Genomic DNA, 17,331 nt, shown 5'->3' with positions numbered 1-17,331 from the left:
AGCACGATTCATTAAGCTGCTGGAAATATTTAATGACATTCACAAGACTTTTTCTCTCATGTATACATCACATGCAACAGCAGCAAAGTGGTTCCCATACACATCTTCACATCAGTAAACTACCCAAAATTCATCATGTTTCCCAGTCAAAATGCTTCATACTGCTTGAGCTACGTTTGCATTTTCTAACTACAGTGCCAGCAACACGGACACAATGATAGCCCTCAATATGACACGATGATAATCTCAAGACCTCGACACAGAGCAGGTACAACATTACGACCACACTGTGCGACTAACAAGAAATATCCCTGACACACGTACACACACATTCACAGGCACTCAGACGCAGACATTCTCGCTTCTTTGGCTCATCAGTGAGGAGTAAAAATAGTCAAGTGGTGCTGACTGATAAAAGATGGCGTGAGGCTGCCTGGAGAGACTGTCCTATAATTATGCTGCAGATGGAGAGTTTTTGACAGCCAAGCAAATACACACATAAAACACCTTGTTCTGATAAAAATGCCTACCCAGAGTTCCCAACGCATCAACAACAAGGTAAAGAGTGTATGAGAGAAGTATGTAAAACAGTGTGCAAACCCATACTTGCAACGACACATACTCGTCAGCACTGTTTCTGAGAATTTTCAGTGCTGCTGTGCTTACACACCTTCCATCCAACTGATCTTTGGCAGATTATTTGTCTTTAATCTTCAGTGTTTATTTCAAAGTGAAAAGCACAAAGAACCAGGGATGATGGACAACATAGGTGTTTGGAAAATGAAGTATCTCTTACCCTGCATCTGTCCTGCATCAGCCCTGCAGGGTTTTCAAAACAATTTCTCTTGAGAAGGGGATCAATAGTGTAGAATTACTGCAGTGAGGTAGGATATTCTTTCTGGCTTCATCTTTAAAGCTGCGGCAGGCGACTGTGCATGTTGGCAGCACCATTTGGAAGCTACACAGAACCCAGAAACAATAGCCACAAATGCTATAATATACACTGGAAGAAGAAATGTCCACCCAGATGTCCCATGAGGGCAAAATGTGAGGATGGAGACGGAGAGCTAATATTTTTACAACAGGTTTTGCCATTATTGAGCTCATTTTATTCTGCTTGGAGAGAATTTTAGGTAGGAATTAATGCACACAGGCTAAACCTGTAAATCAAAAAATCTAATGGATGAGATTCACTTTCTGATTTAACCCAATAAAACCTCTTTAACAATCAAACTCTTCTGTTAGCATCAGCATCACATTCTCAAATAAACCTTAGAGTTAAAATGATTGGAGCGGCTCCCACAGATTCAAAATCAGGAGGCAGCACGGCTGTAACATCTGACCACCTGTCACAAACTTGGAAATTCAGTACAAGTCTGCACAGCGATGCTGAGATGGAAAGAATTCCCATGACAACTCTGGCAAAGACTGAATCCTAAAGTAAACAAAAAGCTTTAGCCTCATTACAAAATGCATGCATGGTTGTTTTTTTTGTTGTTGTTTTTTTTGTCCTCAGACACGACAAGCCCAAAAAAGAGCCCTCAAAAAATTCTCGAACACATTTCTGTTTTCAGAGAGGAAAAATCCTGAGTGTGAATTCATGCTGTTAACTACATTAACAAAGACCCACATACATGTCTGTATCAGCATTCATAATTTATTGAGTTTAATCACAAGATCCCACTGGTGTTTGAAGCTGTGTAACAAACCTTGTTTGACCACATGGTATCCACTAAACATCAAGGGTTTTCAGCACCACACAGGTGTACACACACACACACACACACACACACACACACTCTTGTTCAAAGGCTTTGTACTTTGACAGATGCATCATACTAATACCATTTACAGATATATCCACAGACCATTAGTGCAGAGAGTAATTTCTGCTTCGATACAGTGAAACACAACTTCCTTTATAGAATCGTCCTGGAATCAACAGTGGGCTTAATCACTAAGTCTACACCAAAAAATATTTAATTTCACATTATCTCAGCAGATAATGGGAACATGCCAATGCTGTGAGAAGACACATTCTCATAAACCAACTCTTTATACTTACAACAAATCAAAGATCCCATTGATTCTAATCAAATATCCAGTGGAAACTTCTATGGAAACCTTGTACACTTACAAGTAACAAGTGAAATATGTTTGTAGCATGTACTGTACCAATGGCAAAAGCTGGCACTGAAAGTCTGTTCATATTTGCAGTCTTGCAAACTCTTAAATCACGTATTTACTCCTTAACATTATAACGGTGACTATTTTAAACTGTTCAATGGGACAAGGTTGGCTTCCTTTGCTGAATGAAAATAAAATAAGCTTTTTAATGCATGTATGCTGTGCAGTATAGGAAGTAAATAATAACAATAACAAAAAACAGAAATCTACATAATTACTGGTCCCAGCATGGCCACGATCCACTAATGGATGTAGAGGAGTGGCCTAATGGAGAGGAAGAAAAATGGGTGTTCTAGTTAAAGGGGAAACATTAAGACTGTGATTTATAACTCTGACATTATCCTCTGCCTTATAAAGATTTCATAACTAGACCTACAGAACAAGGGCCTGAGAACACTTACACACACACACCCAGCGTGATGCACAGAGATTCATGAAAACACACACACACTAAGGCAAATGCCCACTGGACTCTTCAGTCACTAATGATTAAAATTAGACTGTGGCTCATATCTTGAATTAATAAAATCCTTGCGATGGGAGTCAGTAGCATGAGCAGGACAGGAGTTGTTGTGAATGTAAAAGCTTGCACTTTTATTTGTTATTAAATTCAGGAAACTACTGGCACTCTTCTGCCTATACTGCTTTTAGAAATATATTAATATCTTCAACTTGCGTCATTCGCTGACATGTGAAGATGGCACATCTATGCGTGCATGCCCATGTATGTGTGCCTGCGTGTGAGATTTGTCCTCTTGGTGCAGGAGGAGGGGAAATGTGACTGAAGCATCTGGTGTGAGAAACCGAGAACGCTGAAGACAACCTCACTGCTGCGCTCAGAGGAGATTCAGAGAGTGTAAATAGCAGGGGATCTGTTTACTGTGACAGTGTGGTACTTCTACAGAAAACCATGCAATTATAATGTGGTATCACGGCAATGTATGATGATCGTTTAGATGGCAGAACCACACTGCAACTTACAAGTGCAGCTGACTCAAATGGAACGCATTAAAATCTGTTAATCACAGTTAATCATAAAGTATAATAAATGAATAAACCGTTTCTTCTCATTCTCTAACCAAGGTAAATCATTCTTGAATAGCAGCTGTTGGTCACAAACAAGGAATATGGACGGAAAGATAACTCATTCATTGGACCGTCTGGGTGTCTATCATCCTGTATTGTCAGTGTTACACGTTCCCATGCGGGAAAATCTAATTTCGTAGACTGACAGTAAAACATGCGGCACTTTGCCACTCCTTAATTCTCTATCTTTTCTGATGTCACGAAGTGCTCATGAAAAAGTAACTGATCATGAGCAAATTTAGCCAAGACTGCGACTGAACCTCCTATGTTATATATAAAGACAAAGACATGCAATCAGGATGAAAAAAGGTGTCTTGTACTGTAACATTACAAAAAGGCTTTCAACAGTTTCCACAGTCAGCAGATTCACACCAGCCTGTGTTTATGTGTGAAAGCACCCTTTGGCCATTTTTCATAATCTGGAGGTTTTTCCATTCTTTAGTAATGAGAGTAGGAGTCATGTAGAGCTACAGCACATCACAAAGAGCGGTAGTTATACGCACATCAGCTAACACCCCAGTAACCCCACTCTATCCTTGAGAAGTCAAAGTGTCCTTGTCCCCATTCTGTCAACAGTAAGATACCACACAGAGACGCTTCATTCTGCTGAGGCCAGTTAGTCGTACACAAACTAGTTGCCATTCATTATATAATTGCTAGTAAATGGAAAATACAGTCTCAGCACATGCTGTGGAATCATGGGTTGTAAAAGACACCATTCTCCTCCTCACCACACAATACTTCCAGATGCAGCAAAGAATGAGACATTTAGCGACTAGAGATTAACATACCAGTGAACAGCCAGTGTGTGACCCCATTCTGCTTCACTTGTCTACATTGTCTTCTATTGTTTAACTGTGGATCCTCTAATAATCCGAACTATCCGAGGAATGACGGGTGGTCACTAAACAGTAGGCAGGTATGTGGAGGAAACTATCAGCACGCATTCTGACCAGTTATCTATGAAAAGCCTATCTGTGATTTGATCTGCCCGGTTTATAATTTATGTGTCAGTAATTCATGTTTAGAAAGTGGGGGATTCAGGGCAAATTATCCACTGCAAATTCCTGGGTCATCTGATAACAGCTATCCAGTTTGAATACACATCTTTTAAGATAATAATGGGTTCCTCCTCTGGCAGCTGGTGGATAAGTGGAGAGGAAGATCATGACATTTTACATCTGGACTTAAAAGCAGTAATTGAGGGAAATCGCTACAGTCCTGAGAATGGTTCTCTTGGTATTACATGCACAATATATCAAATTTCCTGTATGGGTATTTGTTGACCAATCTTAAGAGGTTGTTATCCACTACGAGTTTGCTGTTCTAGGTTCACTGTCCACAACTGAGCCCTAACTCTATCCCTCTGTGGCAGACAAAGGTGTATTTGTCCTGACAGACATAGGATAAGTCAAACTGCCACAACAGCACATGCAGTGTAAGAAGTACTGTATGTAACTATGCGTGACATATTTGTTCCAAGTCCTTTAGTCTATCTGTCTTTTAACATGAAGGTTATGAATGAATCTGCACAAAAACCTGTACAGATGAGTGACAAATTAAAGGGAAAACCTGAAAAATGAGTGGTAGAAACGGCGCTCTCCACCACCAGAATACCATTCTTATCTTTTGGGCCAATGGTGCTCCATCCCTCCAGCAGGGTTTTGAGACTTGCAGAGTCAATGCCAAGGTGCACTGACGCTGTTCTGGCAGCCTGTGGTGGCCCAACACCTTACCAAGACTCTTTATGTTGTTTTTTCCTAATTAATTTGTCACCCATCTGTATTTTACACTAAGACTCATTAGGGCCTTCATCAAAATGTGTTAAAAATCATTGGGAAAGTCTACACTGAGTATAAATGAAAGCCTGCCAATGTTTCTAAAAACCTATTGTCAAGGTGAAGAGACAGGCAGCTCCTGCAGAAAATGAGTAAATACAGTAGAGATTACTGAACCAGTGGTGCCATGACAGGAGTCATGAAAACACCCTTTATGTGAGACTTGTGCTTGACAGAAAGGCAGGAAAATGTTTGCTTTTACTGTCTTGTTAAAGTGGCATATGTTGACAGTGGCAGAGGTGTGCCACTGGTACATTCTTTCAGTCAGGCAGCAGTGACTAATGAAGAATAATGAAGTAAACAAACGCACGATTTTGGACAAAATGACATTTGAAGGAGAAATTCTGGGTTTTACTTGTAATTTGGCAAAACACACATATACACCAAAAAACACACTTACTCACTCAGACTGTTTGTCACACACAGACAGTCCAGACATTTACACTTGTATGCCTACTGATACACAATGCACCCATATTTCTTAGTGCTCAGTCTGGTGAACACAAGTACTAATGATCCTGATGATCAATGCCATGTTACTCTATGTCTACCCACATGTACATTAGAGTTGGGCTGGATGAAGAGAAGTCTGAATGTACCTCATGTCATTTGTTGGGATAACAAAGGCTGTGGCTAGAAACACAATGACACACAATGACCATTTGGACCAGGAGATTAGGTATTATCTGATGATTACAATCAGTCAGTAATTACAAAAACCATACACATCTGGACAGGCACATCAAAATAGAAACTGCAAAAAAAAAAAAGCACAAAAACACAAAATTAATAAACTTACTCTATGTATGACAATGAGAGCAGAGACAAGGCAAACAAACAAAGCTGAAGGCACAGCAAAAATTGCAGAGAGGAGGTAAATGATTCTGACTTCTAAATCTGACACCATATAGCCTGGCACCTCTTCCCTGCTAGCAACTTGGTATTTCAACAGTAAAAATAGGCTGCACAAGGAGGAGAAGGGAAAACAAATGAATAAATGATTGTGTTTTCTACCCTGAGACAGACGGGGTGTGTGTGTGTGTGTGTGTGTGTGTGTGAGTGTAGGGGTGGTGGGGGTGGTGGGCGAGGGTGAGGCTGGGTTTTCAAGAGAGGGAGGGGGAAAAAGAAGATGGCGATGGGTGGAGGCTTGGACAGGCAGGAGGAAAGGAGGGAACGATAGGTGGGGACGACGGATTGGGGGAGTAAAGCGCAGAGTGAGGTAGAAGTGGAGCAAAGGAGGAGGGCGTGGGGGGAGTTGGTGCTTCTGCAGCGACTGCCCAGATATGATGAATGGCCTGCAGATACCACTGTACAGCTGAATGCAAACATCTCCATTGTGTACACTCTAACGCCTTGTGTGATTCATCATTTGTTTTTGCCTTGGCTGTGTTATTCTTTCAGATCTAGCAAATGAGATAGTGGAAGCAGCAGGAGTCAGCAAATGTATCTCTTAACGACTATGGATGAGTCCTGATAATACCAACCAATTTTATCCCAATCTTAAGACATTCAAGAACTGTAATCATGTGACCTGTCGTGGTTACAGCATCTTCTGTCTCAGACACGTTCATTCTTGTCTAGCATGGTCTATCCTTGTTCCCGGTGTGAATAACAATCTGTCACATTCGTATCACTCTGAAATAGCTTCCAGTCACATTGATTTAATGGACAAAGCTGGTGTTATTCTGTATTTTCCTTATTGTCTGTAAATCCCATGAAAAGACCAAACCCAACAATATATTATATGGTCTCAGTGTTTTCTGTAGCCTCAGGCTTGTTTGCTCCATCTGGAGACGTTAATCTTTAAAAATATAGTTAGTACCGTTTAGTCTTTTAAAAGGTTAAAAGTCATTTTCCCAAACAGCTTGGAACTGCAACATTTAGCAAACAAATGAATACATGACAGCATCATAAAATAAAACCAAGATTTTTTTAAAACAAAAACCTGGACTGAATAATCTATCAAGACCTTATCAAGACTTAGCATTCCCCAACAAAGCGCTCATGTAGTGACAGAAATATAGATCTAGATTTTTTTCTTTTCTGTAAATATTCCACCAGGCACTTTTAATGACCTGAAAGTCTCCTGCTTTGTTTGACTAAAATACTTGTTTTCGGTCTGGTATTATCTCATGGTGCCGCAGTCGCTGAACTGGGTCATGCGTGAATGGAGACGACTAGTCTGTAGGCTACGAGTCAAACAAGGGTTTATTTGTGCCCTCCTCGTTACGTGTCAAACGTGCAGTTTTGGTGTAAAAGTTGTACCACATGAGCTAAGTCTTCATACTCTCTCCTGCTCAGCTCCTCATTTCTACAGCTACAAAGTCTTGGCTCACATAGTTATCCATAAAGTGATGGTTTATTTATAACTATGTCGAGCTTTTACGTTATGTATCTGGGTTAAATCACTGTAATTACAGCTCTACTGCAGAGACAGAAAGAACGAGAGAACAAACATGGAACATGGAAGGAAAGAAAGGATCGAGAGAGCTGTTCTTTCTTCCTCTCTTTATTTGTTCTGTCTTTCTTTTGACCAGCTCTATCTTTTGCTCTATGGTGCTTAATAGTTCTCCTCTGCCTGATTTCCATCTATCCATTTCCCCTGGTCTTACCCTAAGTTTCTTACCTTTGTCCTATTTTAGACCCACCTAGTTTCCACCTCATCCTTACTAAATCTCTTCCTCCTCTTTCGCCTAAACTTTCCGTCCTCTTTAGCCCCGTCATTTTCTGTCTTTCCATCTCCTTATCTCCCCCTCAACCTCAGCTTTATTCCCCTCCTCTATCCCTCCTGCTCCCTCCCTCTTTCACTCCCTCCCAGCACAATCCTCCCTCCTCTTTCCTCAAACAGTAAATGGTTGTTGGCAGCACCACTGATTGATCGTGTGGCAGCCTATTAGTCCAGAGGCCAGCTCCTATAGCCTGCTTCTAGAGGGCCTGCGAGGCAATCTGAAAACCATCCCTGCTGGTGTGCAGTCCATTGCCCACTCTGAATATGGAACAGTTGTGGCTGCTTAGCAAGCACAATACAAATGCATTACATAAACACAATGCAGAATTCCCCTTATACCTGATAATGAAACAACAGCTATTCACCGGGGCTGGGATTTCTTATGAGAAACATTAAAAGGCTCACAATTCTTACAGTGCAGCACAGCTGGAGCACAAGTAATCCAATGCAAAGATACTCCAATGAAAAACTGAATGAAACATGTCATTTATCTTTCGCTGAAGAAGCCAAAACCGACCTGAAAAGCAAGAAATGAGACCTTTCCTTTGTGTCATTTGTATTTTATATCCCTGGCGCTTGTTCCTACCTTTAGGTACGAGGGTAGCTTTTTTATTTAATAACAAAATAACATTTTTAGATTAAATTTCAGAAATATATCAGCTACAATTGATCAATGCACAGCTGGATTTTTTTTCTTTACCAAGTACATTTGTCCCTTAACATATTGCATTTCCTTAAATTCCTTTCAGTAAATTTAGTACTGCTGTAACACATACAGTGTGACCTAGTTATAGTAGAGGGGAAGACACAAACAGACATCGTAGACATGTCTGATATTAATGACATATACTGAAAAATCAAACCACTTGGTCATTCAAAATATTTCACCGCACGCCATTGACAGTGGTATTCAAGCTACTTCTCGCGGCTGAAGACAGTTTCCTAGATAAAACTCTGCGAGAGTGCGACGTACCCCCGCGATAAGTCACGGTTCTGGTGGGTGCTGCGTTCTCCACCTGGTGATAAAGTTGGACTTCTCAGACTTGTATAGGCGTGGAGGAAATAGTCTTGTTACTTTCTAGAAGAGAGAATTTCGAAACAGTTCGAACGCAACGCGTCACCGCGTAGGAATGCGCCAATGCGTTGTCACGTTGGAAAATCTTAACGCTTACGTTCGAACTTTCGACTGACGTATTAACACTATGGGTTAACACGTTCCAACGTTAACAAGGAGGACAAGTTTAAATCTAGATGCTCCACCGCTTCATTGGTTTCTGAGGGGAAACTCTACATATACCAACAATCACTGCAAGAGAGAAATGTAAATCCTCTAAAAAATATTCAACTAATTAATTCATTTTCTTCCTTATGGGAAAGAGAAACTATTATGAGCTTTGCTTGGCTTTTGCTGATCAGTCTATCTGACTGACCTTCCAATCATTTCAACCATCTTAACCAGCTCAGTCAGTTAAACAATAACATACCTGCTCCTACCTGCTGACGTGCCGTCTCTGCTCACTCTCTGACCCTGATATGTCTGATAAAGCCTCAAAGACTTGTACCACTTTCACAGGTCAGTAGCTAGCCAAGGGAGCGCAAAACACAGCTTCTCCAGAAAGGTTGCGAGCTAACACAGAGCAGCCATTCATGACGGAGAAATTCAAGAGTCAGTTCAATTGAAAACAGCAGAAGAGGATCCATCTTAAACCTTCATCCTTCTAAATGTTAAAATACTGCTAAAGGTCTCAGAGGGGCAGAGGGTCTTTGCAGCTTTCCTTAGAGAGAGAGAGAAGAAAAAAGGGCAGAAGAAAGGGGAGAAAAGAGAAAGAGCAAAGGCTAGAAAAGAGACCGAATGAAAGATATATGAGTAGATAAGGATTTGACTTTTACCCTGTTTTATTAAAACGTCAAGACATTTGACAGCTTGATAGAGTCAAATCGTCCTCTGAGCATATATTAGAACAGAGAAAAAAATCAAGGGGGCAAAGAGGGAGAGACGCAGAGAGAAAGCACGTAAAGAGGAGGTAAAGAAAGTAGAGGCTAAGGAAACAAGCTGACAAGACGCAAAAGATAAAAGATGGAAGATGGTGAGAGAGAGAGAAACTAGGGCACAGGCAGGAGGAAACGGCACGCTGGTGTTCTTTAAAGTTGAGCCTTCATAACCACTAAATCCCAGACGCTGCCTGCCAGGACTCGTCCTGCCTCGTCCCCTGGTACCATCGCACCTTTCAGAGCTTCACTCTACTCTCCATATCTGTCTCTCACTCTCTCCAGTCCCTCTACTCCCTTTCACTAAGTTGTCTCCCCTTCTGTGCACAGCCTCTATGCCTCGCTTTCTTTTCTCCTGCTCTTCATGCTGCGTGGCGACAGAAGGTGGAAGCTTTGCGCTCATATATTTATTTCCTAACCCAGTGCCCGCGACCCGTCCTCTCGAGGCTGCAGTTATGTCTGGTGTCTGCCCGTCCCTCCTTTTTCTTGTTCTTCCCTTTCTGTCTCCCAATAGTCCGGCTGTCTCCCCTGGTTTCGGTGGTTCATGTTTTTGTGGGTCATCGTGTTCTTCTGTTTAAGTCTCCCTGTTCTGTATCGAGAAATATTCACGCACACAGGCACACATTGCCCATTTCTCTACCCTGCATGGTATATTTTTGTGCCTCCTTGCTCTGGTTTCACTTGAGGAAAATTAAAAATACGAATGAACAACGCAACAATGTCACTCACACACTTCAGGTTATCCATCTCGTGGGAGCTGTATTCAGTCGCTCTAGCATTGAGTTTCACTGCAGCTGCAGCTAAAACATTTCACACTGACTTTTGACCACTTGAAAACAAGCTGTGAACAGAACATAGTGACATATTTTCTTTCACCTTTTAAGGTGATACGATGAAGTTGTTAGGAAACAGCTGATCATTAACACATCCAGCAGATGCAGAGCAACATTATCAGTGATCTGGAGTCATGTTTGTGGCCACTCTGCCTTTGGCTCAGTTTGGGTCTGGGTGAAAACCTAGTATATGGCTCGACTGTGGACGGACAGTGTGCAAAATGGAGGACAATGTTGAAAACTGTAAAAAATAAAAGAAACTGTAAACTACTTTTAATGGAAAGTGGCTAATGCATGCTAGAAAAGCTAAACATCGCTAGATGATGTTGTGCGCTAATTTGCATATTCATGAAGTCGTGTGTCGTTGTTCTGGCGAGTGACAGCCTTTTTTCAGCCCTTTGATTGTTTGCTTCTCTCCTACTCTGTGGTACAGTATTTTAATACAGCCCAGTTCTCATTTACACGTCTTTGTGTTTCTGTTGTCAACGTGAGAAACACAGTCCATTCAGACTACATGTTAACCAGCAGTCATTTCCAAACCTGATTTTTTCCAAGATGATTTTATAACTGCAACGTCATCTGACAAAATCACTGTACACATATAGAGGAGTCCACAGAACTTTACAGTGAAAAAGTGTTCCACTTTAAGTGAAAGACAATTGCCATGATGCGTTCAGTTGCTCTTCTGCACAGTTGACCTTCATCAAGACAGTGTGGGTAAAAGGCACATGCTCTTTGCCGTCATACTGCTCCAAAAATGTGCGTGATCGGTTTATGTGATATCAAATTAGTGACACATTACACGTGCAAGGCTGACATTCAATTTTCTTTGCTTTCATAACTGAATAAAAAGGCTTCTTTGAAAATACTAAAATACTTTGATTGAAACTATGACCTTAATTCACTGTTATCCATGGAATCGATTGCTTCACTGTTTTTTTCATCTTTTCTTTTTGTGTGCCATTTTATAAGTTACATACACATTTGTTATCCTGTCCAGTATTTGCTCTTCAAAGATAATGATTCAAATCAATCATAGCACTGAAACTTTCAATCTAACAAATATATGCAGGTATACATTATAAGCTGACAGTTTCATTTGAATCTAGGGTTTGTTTTGTTTAAATCAAAGTTCTTTCAACTATAGCAACTGCTTTTTACCTTTAGAACAATGTAATTCAGACCTTCTCCACCTCTTCCAGGTCCACACTGAGAGCGATTAGTTTGTAAAACAACTTACCACACGACTGCACAAATACTAGAGCAGACGTTTGGATGACAACATCTCCTCTTAGTCAACAGGGAAGTGAGAAATAAACTGACACTCAGTGGGTCCACTTACTGCTGAACAGAGCAACATTCCAACATGGTAACTTTATGGCACTGAAGTACATGTTGCATGTCTATAAATGAGTATTTTAAATGCTTACTGAAAGCTGCCACAGCCAGTATGAGTGTGACCACGATGGAGATCCAGGAGACCCAGAGCGCCTTCTTCCTGTAGCTCTGGGCCTCATGGGGCTTCAGGCGCATGCTGCTCTCGAGGAGACCTGCAGGGACACACATAAACGTTGTTACAAGGACAGTTCCTCGTTTCTTCAGTTTGTGTTCTGTAATGCTCATTCTGCGTAATGTTTGTGTAATGCTTTTGTACAACAAAAGTGGGAGACCAAGATAGGAACGAGACTCTTCAGTCTTGAATAATCAGTGCTTGGTTCACTGTAAAAAAAAAAAAAGGTTGAGGTGTAAAGCTTCATCAGGAGTACCACAATGCACTGCTGTAAGAAACACTGAGCTTAGATTATGTTGCCCACTCCAAAACTTGTTTAAATTCAGCATTTTGTGTGAATAATTATATTCTGACCTCTGGATCACTACAAAAATGGGAGGTATTTTGTCCCTGATTACAATGACAAAGCATCTGATATGCTACAAAAGTGAATAATTTGTACTTTGAAACAATGAACAACACATGAAGCTGTTTCTAAGAAAATTCTCTCGGTTTTCCCCAGTCCACAGGGAGGTCAGAGTCAGGTCAGGTTCTGCTCAATAATTGTGGTCAGAATCCACTACCAGAAGCAGCACCAGTAAACTTATAAGTAATTATTAAAGCTGCCTTGAACAATGACAGAGCTCTTTTACCATCATTTCACGCATCTTTCCTCTCAGAAAATCATTCTCATCAACCATCAAAGAGAGCACAGAGGCCATGGGGGGCAGTGCATGCAGAAATGAATGGAAACGTAAACTTGAAAATTTCAATTTAGGCTTTAAAACATAATTTATACATCTTGATCTGTATTTGAAGGGAAAAACAGACAAAATACAAGTCTGTACACGAAAACTTTAAAAGGTTTCCACAAAATAGACCCCCTCCTTGCCTCCTCATTTTTTTCATATGATCATATCTCTTTGAATACTGCAGAAACCTTCTTCCTCTCTCCTACAAAACTGGGACATTCTAAATATTTAGTTGTAAATATTTGTCATGGTGGCACATTGATTGATCTGCAGGAGAACTGGAATCACAGAATGCAAATCTACTCAAACTCATACAAATCAGTCCATCATGAGTTATGACATCTGATTCAAAAGAAGCTGCTGCCAACCATTTGACACAAGTTCACCATGTGATCGACCACCTGACACTAAACCCACAGAACATATTAAGAAACAATATTGTGTAAACTTACAGGCTAAAAGCTGTCAATGTAAATGGCAAGATGACTGTGGGCGTAGAGCACGTGTGTGTGTGTGCACACGTCAGAGAGAGAGGGCATCGTTCCAGAAACAGCTGCTGGTAGAGAGCTGATTAAGTCACATGATTGTGTTACAGAGTAAAAAGCCCTCTGTGCCTGTTTCCAGCAGGACTGGACTGATGACTGAGTCAGTTCTCAAATTTTAAAAGTTAAAACAGAACTTTAGTGTTTAGTATCGCACTACCATAAACCTGGGAGACCCACAGAAGACTCAGAGGATTTTAAAAGAAAAGTACAAGTCAGGACAGTCAAGCGCCAAAAATTCTACATTACATTTCCCATGATGCAACCCGCTGATTTTATTGTTATTTTTTTACTGTTTTGCTGGGCCTCTCCTGCCTGGTAAATGCCCCATCTTTCAAACTCCACACACCCAGTTTGTATACTGCAGGTGTTTTGTTACTAAACTAAGGAGCTCCCTTTACGTTTGACAATTATGTTTTCACAGTATCCTAATTCTTGTAGAAAAACTTGTTGGCTGGGGCAGAACACTACAGTTCCCTTTGTCGTAGTTCATTTTGTACTCCAACTACAAACAAATGGTATAATCATAAAAACCTGTTATTTTTATTTGACTCTTTTTTGTTTTCGCTTCTTTTTATTTTGTTTTTTTTTTTTCTCACACACTGGAATTGCCAGTTCACGCTGCCTGCAGTTCTTGATGTTGCTAACTCCCACTGTCTAGTGTGGGTGTAGACAGAAGGAGGGAGTGTAGACAGAGCATCCGGAGGGAGATGGTGCTGCTACTGGAACACAATCCCTCACCGGCTTCCCACCAACTATTTCTTAAAGACAGCCAGACGCTTGCATTCTTCAAAATACATCACTTTAGTTCAGGAAAACTGAATCTAATGTATGACAGAATGTAACTGTCAGATATGTTTTTACATCTAACTGGGTGCCTGGGACTTTTTGATGCAAAATGTTGGCTACAGCTCCTCTACATGTATCTGTTAACTATTTAAGGCAAAGACAGACAGTTTGAATGTCATTAGCTGGGAAATCTGCCAGCTGGTAGCCATACCTTCAACCTGACCTCTTCAGTATTGTGTATATTTAGCAGTTTTGCATCCATAATTTGTTTCAGTCAATTCAGTCATTCTCATATTGGTTTAATTAAAACATGGACATTTTGTTGACATGAAGAAAACATCAGGTGCAGACTCTCTTCATCATTGCAGCACATGTTTCCAGTACCAAACTCCTTCAACCCCTGACTTTCAATACTCAATACTTAGCTGATATCAAATCAGTTAATCTGGTTGTAATTGATTTCTCCTTGAAGATGGAAGTTCAAAGAAAATCAGTGCATGGCTTTTGCTTGGAAAAAAAAAAAAAAGATCTGGTGATCTTGTTCTTGCTCTGACTGAGGGCAAGAGCAAGATCAATTTGCTGCATTATGAGCAAATTAAGTCAACTGTCACACTGTGCAGCTGTGTGTGTGTGTGTGTGTGAGAGAGAGAGAGAGAGAGAGAGAGAGAGAGAGAAAGAGAGAGAGAGAGGTTCAGCAATGTTAATAAGTCCCAATGTGTGTTGGTCTGTGTAAACAAGCCTCTTTGAAAAGTGTGTATATACTACACATGTGTTTGTGTTGTACATGTGCTATGTACAGGGAGAGATTCACATGGAGCAGCATGTAGAGCTAATGACACTCCCTGTCATAACAACACTTATTTATTCCTGTCAGTATCTGTATCAGTAGGTTTTCTTGTGTAAGTCATGCAAACTGTTAATCAACTATGTCTGCAGTTTACTGTACAAACAACTTTAACTAATCATGTTGTAAATCGTGTGTTTGACATTTTCCTTGATTGCAAAGCACAGATTCCACAACCAGTGACTGGAAATGCTCTGATACCCCTGAACAAGTTTCTAAGAACCAGAGTGATTTCATATGGATATTAGCATAGCATCCAGCCCAGTGAGAGCAGGATCACTATTGCGTGAAGCTTGAGAGAGAGGTACTACACCGGTGGCCACGGTTCAAATATACAAATAAAACTACAACACGCTGTCTAATAAAGACTCAAAAACTTTTTAGAGTAAAACCACATTAGCTAAACTGTCTGACCAGCTTGTGTTGCGTGTGTTCGTGTCTGTGTGTGCGAGGCCGAGGGAGGAAGTGAGACAGCATGGCTAAATCACTTTGCTCACATGATCCCTGGCTGGGGGATCAGACAGAAGGCATGTGCTCAACATCTCCTCACACAGCTCTCTGTGACACATGCACAGGTTTGTGTGGGTGTGAGTGTGTGTTTCTCTCTTGACACTTGCTTCTTGTCGCACCTTTCTTTTCTAAAAATAATTAACATCAGGCATCTGGCTCAAAAGGCTGATTACACAGCTCCTGCACATATTTGCAAGAAGAGACACAAGACTGAATGTAAAACCTGTGGTAGGTCAGACATGAAAGAGATAAATAACCACTTTTTTGATCATCTTAAAGCCTGCTCTTAACCTCTGCTGTATGTCTTACTGTAATGCCATCAGACAACACCACCATACCATGTAATGTATTATTATCTTAGCAGGAAACAGAAGAAACTCACTGGCATGGGTAACCAGGATCAGAGGACTGCAGAGGTTTTCTAACGCCATCGGCAGGGACTTTTATGTAAATAAGAGAGAGATGAGGAAAGCAGGGGAAGGAGGAGGTAGACAGGGAGAGTGTGAATGTGTGAAGTATATTGTGCTGAAATGTGTATGCATGATGTGTGCCAGCATTTGTTTAAACCTTGTTTTTGCTAGAAATCTATTTAAGCTATTTAAGTTTTCTCCTTGATGCCTGCTCACAGATTTTAATGACTCTGAGCTGAGAGGCAATGACCTTTACACATAAAAATCACATTACCAGTCAATCTAAGAACAACTTTGCTTGTTAAAACCATTGAATAATGAAGTCTGTGGTTCTCGAGGAGTTTCATCTTCGATGTCTTCGTCTTTCGATGTCTACAACTGTTTAACAGGAGGCCTCACAACCTTAAAGTGTGAGGTTAGACTGACAGGGAGAAGGGGTGTAAAGACAGATGCTACTGAGTTGCATTATGGGAAGCGTAGGATTCAGTGTTTCTGGAACTTGATCCGTATGTGGCACTAAAAGTCAGTACATCTCGGCCTCTGCTGCTTCAGTTTCAACCACTTCCACCATCTGCTTCTCACAGGCTGCCTAGAAGTGCGACACTGAATCACTGCAGTACGCCTTTAAATGATCTCTCTTCCTATCGAGTTAAAATCTTTCAAATGACCGGTAAAGAAAGCAGATGACAATGATGATGAATGCACATCTGATATCTTTTCTTGGTTGTTTCCAGCCCTTTAAATATAAGCAAATCCAATCAGCTGTCATATCATTAAATAAGCGTTTCTGTTTACTCTGAACATGCCCAAACCTATTGGTGTCATTAGTAAGCTACACAAGTGAATTAAAATGTCAGTTATCCCTTGAAATCTGATCCATAAACATACATTACATTCAATTAACAAACTGAATGCCTGTGTAAACTGAACAGGATTCATTGTATAACCGAGGCCCTCTTATTATCCACTGTGGAATGTTTAGATTCACAGGTTTAATGCATGTTAGACGATGAATGCGATTATATTAGAAGAAAAATCACACACACACATGCATTCACACATGTGCTTAAGCAAATGTAAATGCTCACTTAAGGGTCTGTGAGGCATACATGTAGATTAGTATTAGAATTTAGCTTTAGGGTAGACGGAGTCTGTGAGCCTCTGGGTGCCTGTTTTAAACAACAATCCAATACCCACATGCAACTTTGTCCCTTGAGGCAATGTAATGTCTAAAACTGAAAGGACACAACGAATGAATGAATGAATGAATGAATGAAGGAAGGAAGGAAGGAATAAGTGCCTTCAGGATTTGAAGCTATTTGACAATGTTTGAA

At 40.7% G+C, this 17,331-nt stretch overlaps 1 protein-coding gene across 1 annotated transcript in view; it reads right to left on the bottom strand.

Annotated features, from left to right (window-relative positions):
• Positions 1-17,331, bottom strand: part of tmem163a (transmembrane protein 163a) — a 51,702-nt gene that overhangs the window by 33,478 nt on the left and 893 nt on the right. Inside the window, exon 2 of the mRNA XM_018682287.2 lies at positions 12,092-12,211. Coding sequence (XP_018537803.1) covers positions 12,092-12,211 — 120 coding nt within the window. The remainder of the gene's footprint in view (positions 1-12,091; positions 12,212-17,331) is intronic.

The sequence above is a fragment of the Lates calcarifer genome, linkage group LG1 (assembly GCF_001640805.2).
Source record: "Lates calcarifer isolate ASB-BC8 linkage group LG1, TLL_Latcal_v3, whole genome shotgun sequence".
Classification (NCBI taxonomy): Eukaryota; Metazoa; Chordata; class Actinopteri; family Centropomidae; genus Lates; species Lates calcarifer.
The sequence above is the reverse complement of the archived record's forward strand: the minus strand, read 5'-3'. Positions and strand labels throughout refer to the sequence as shown.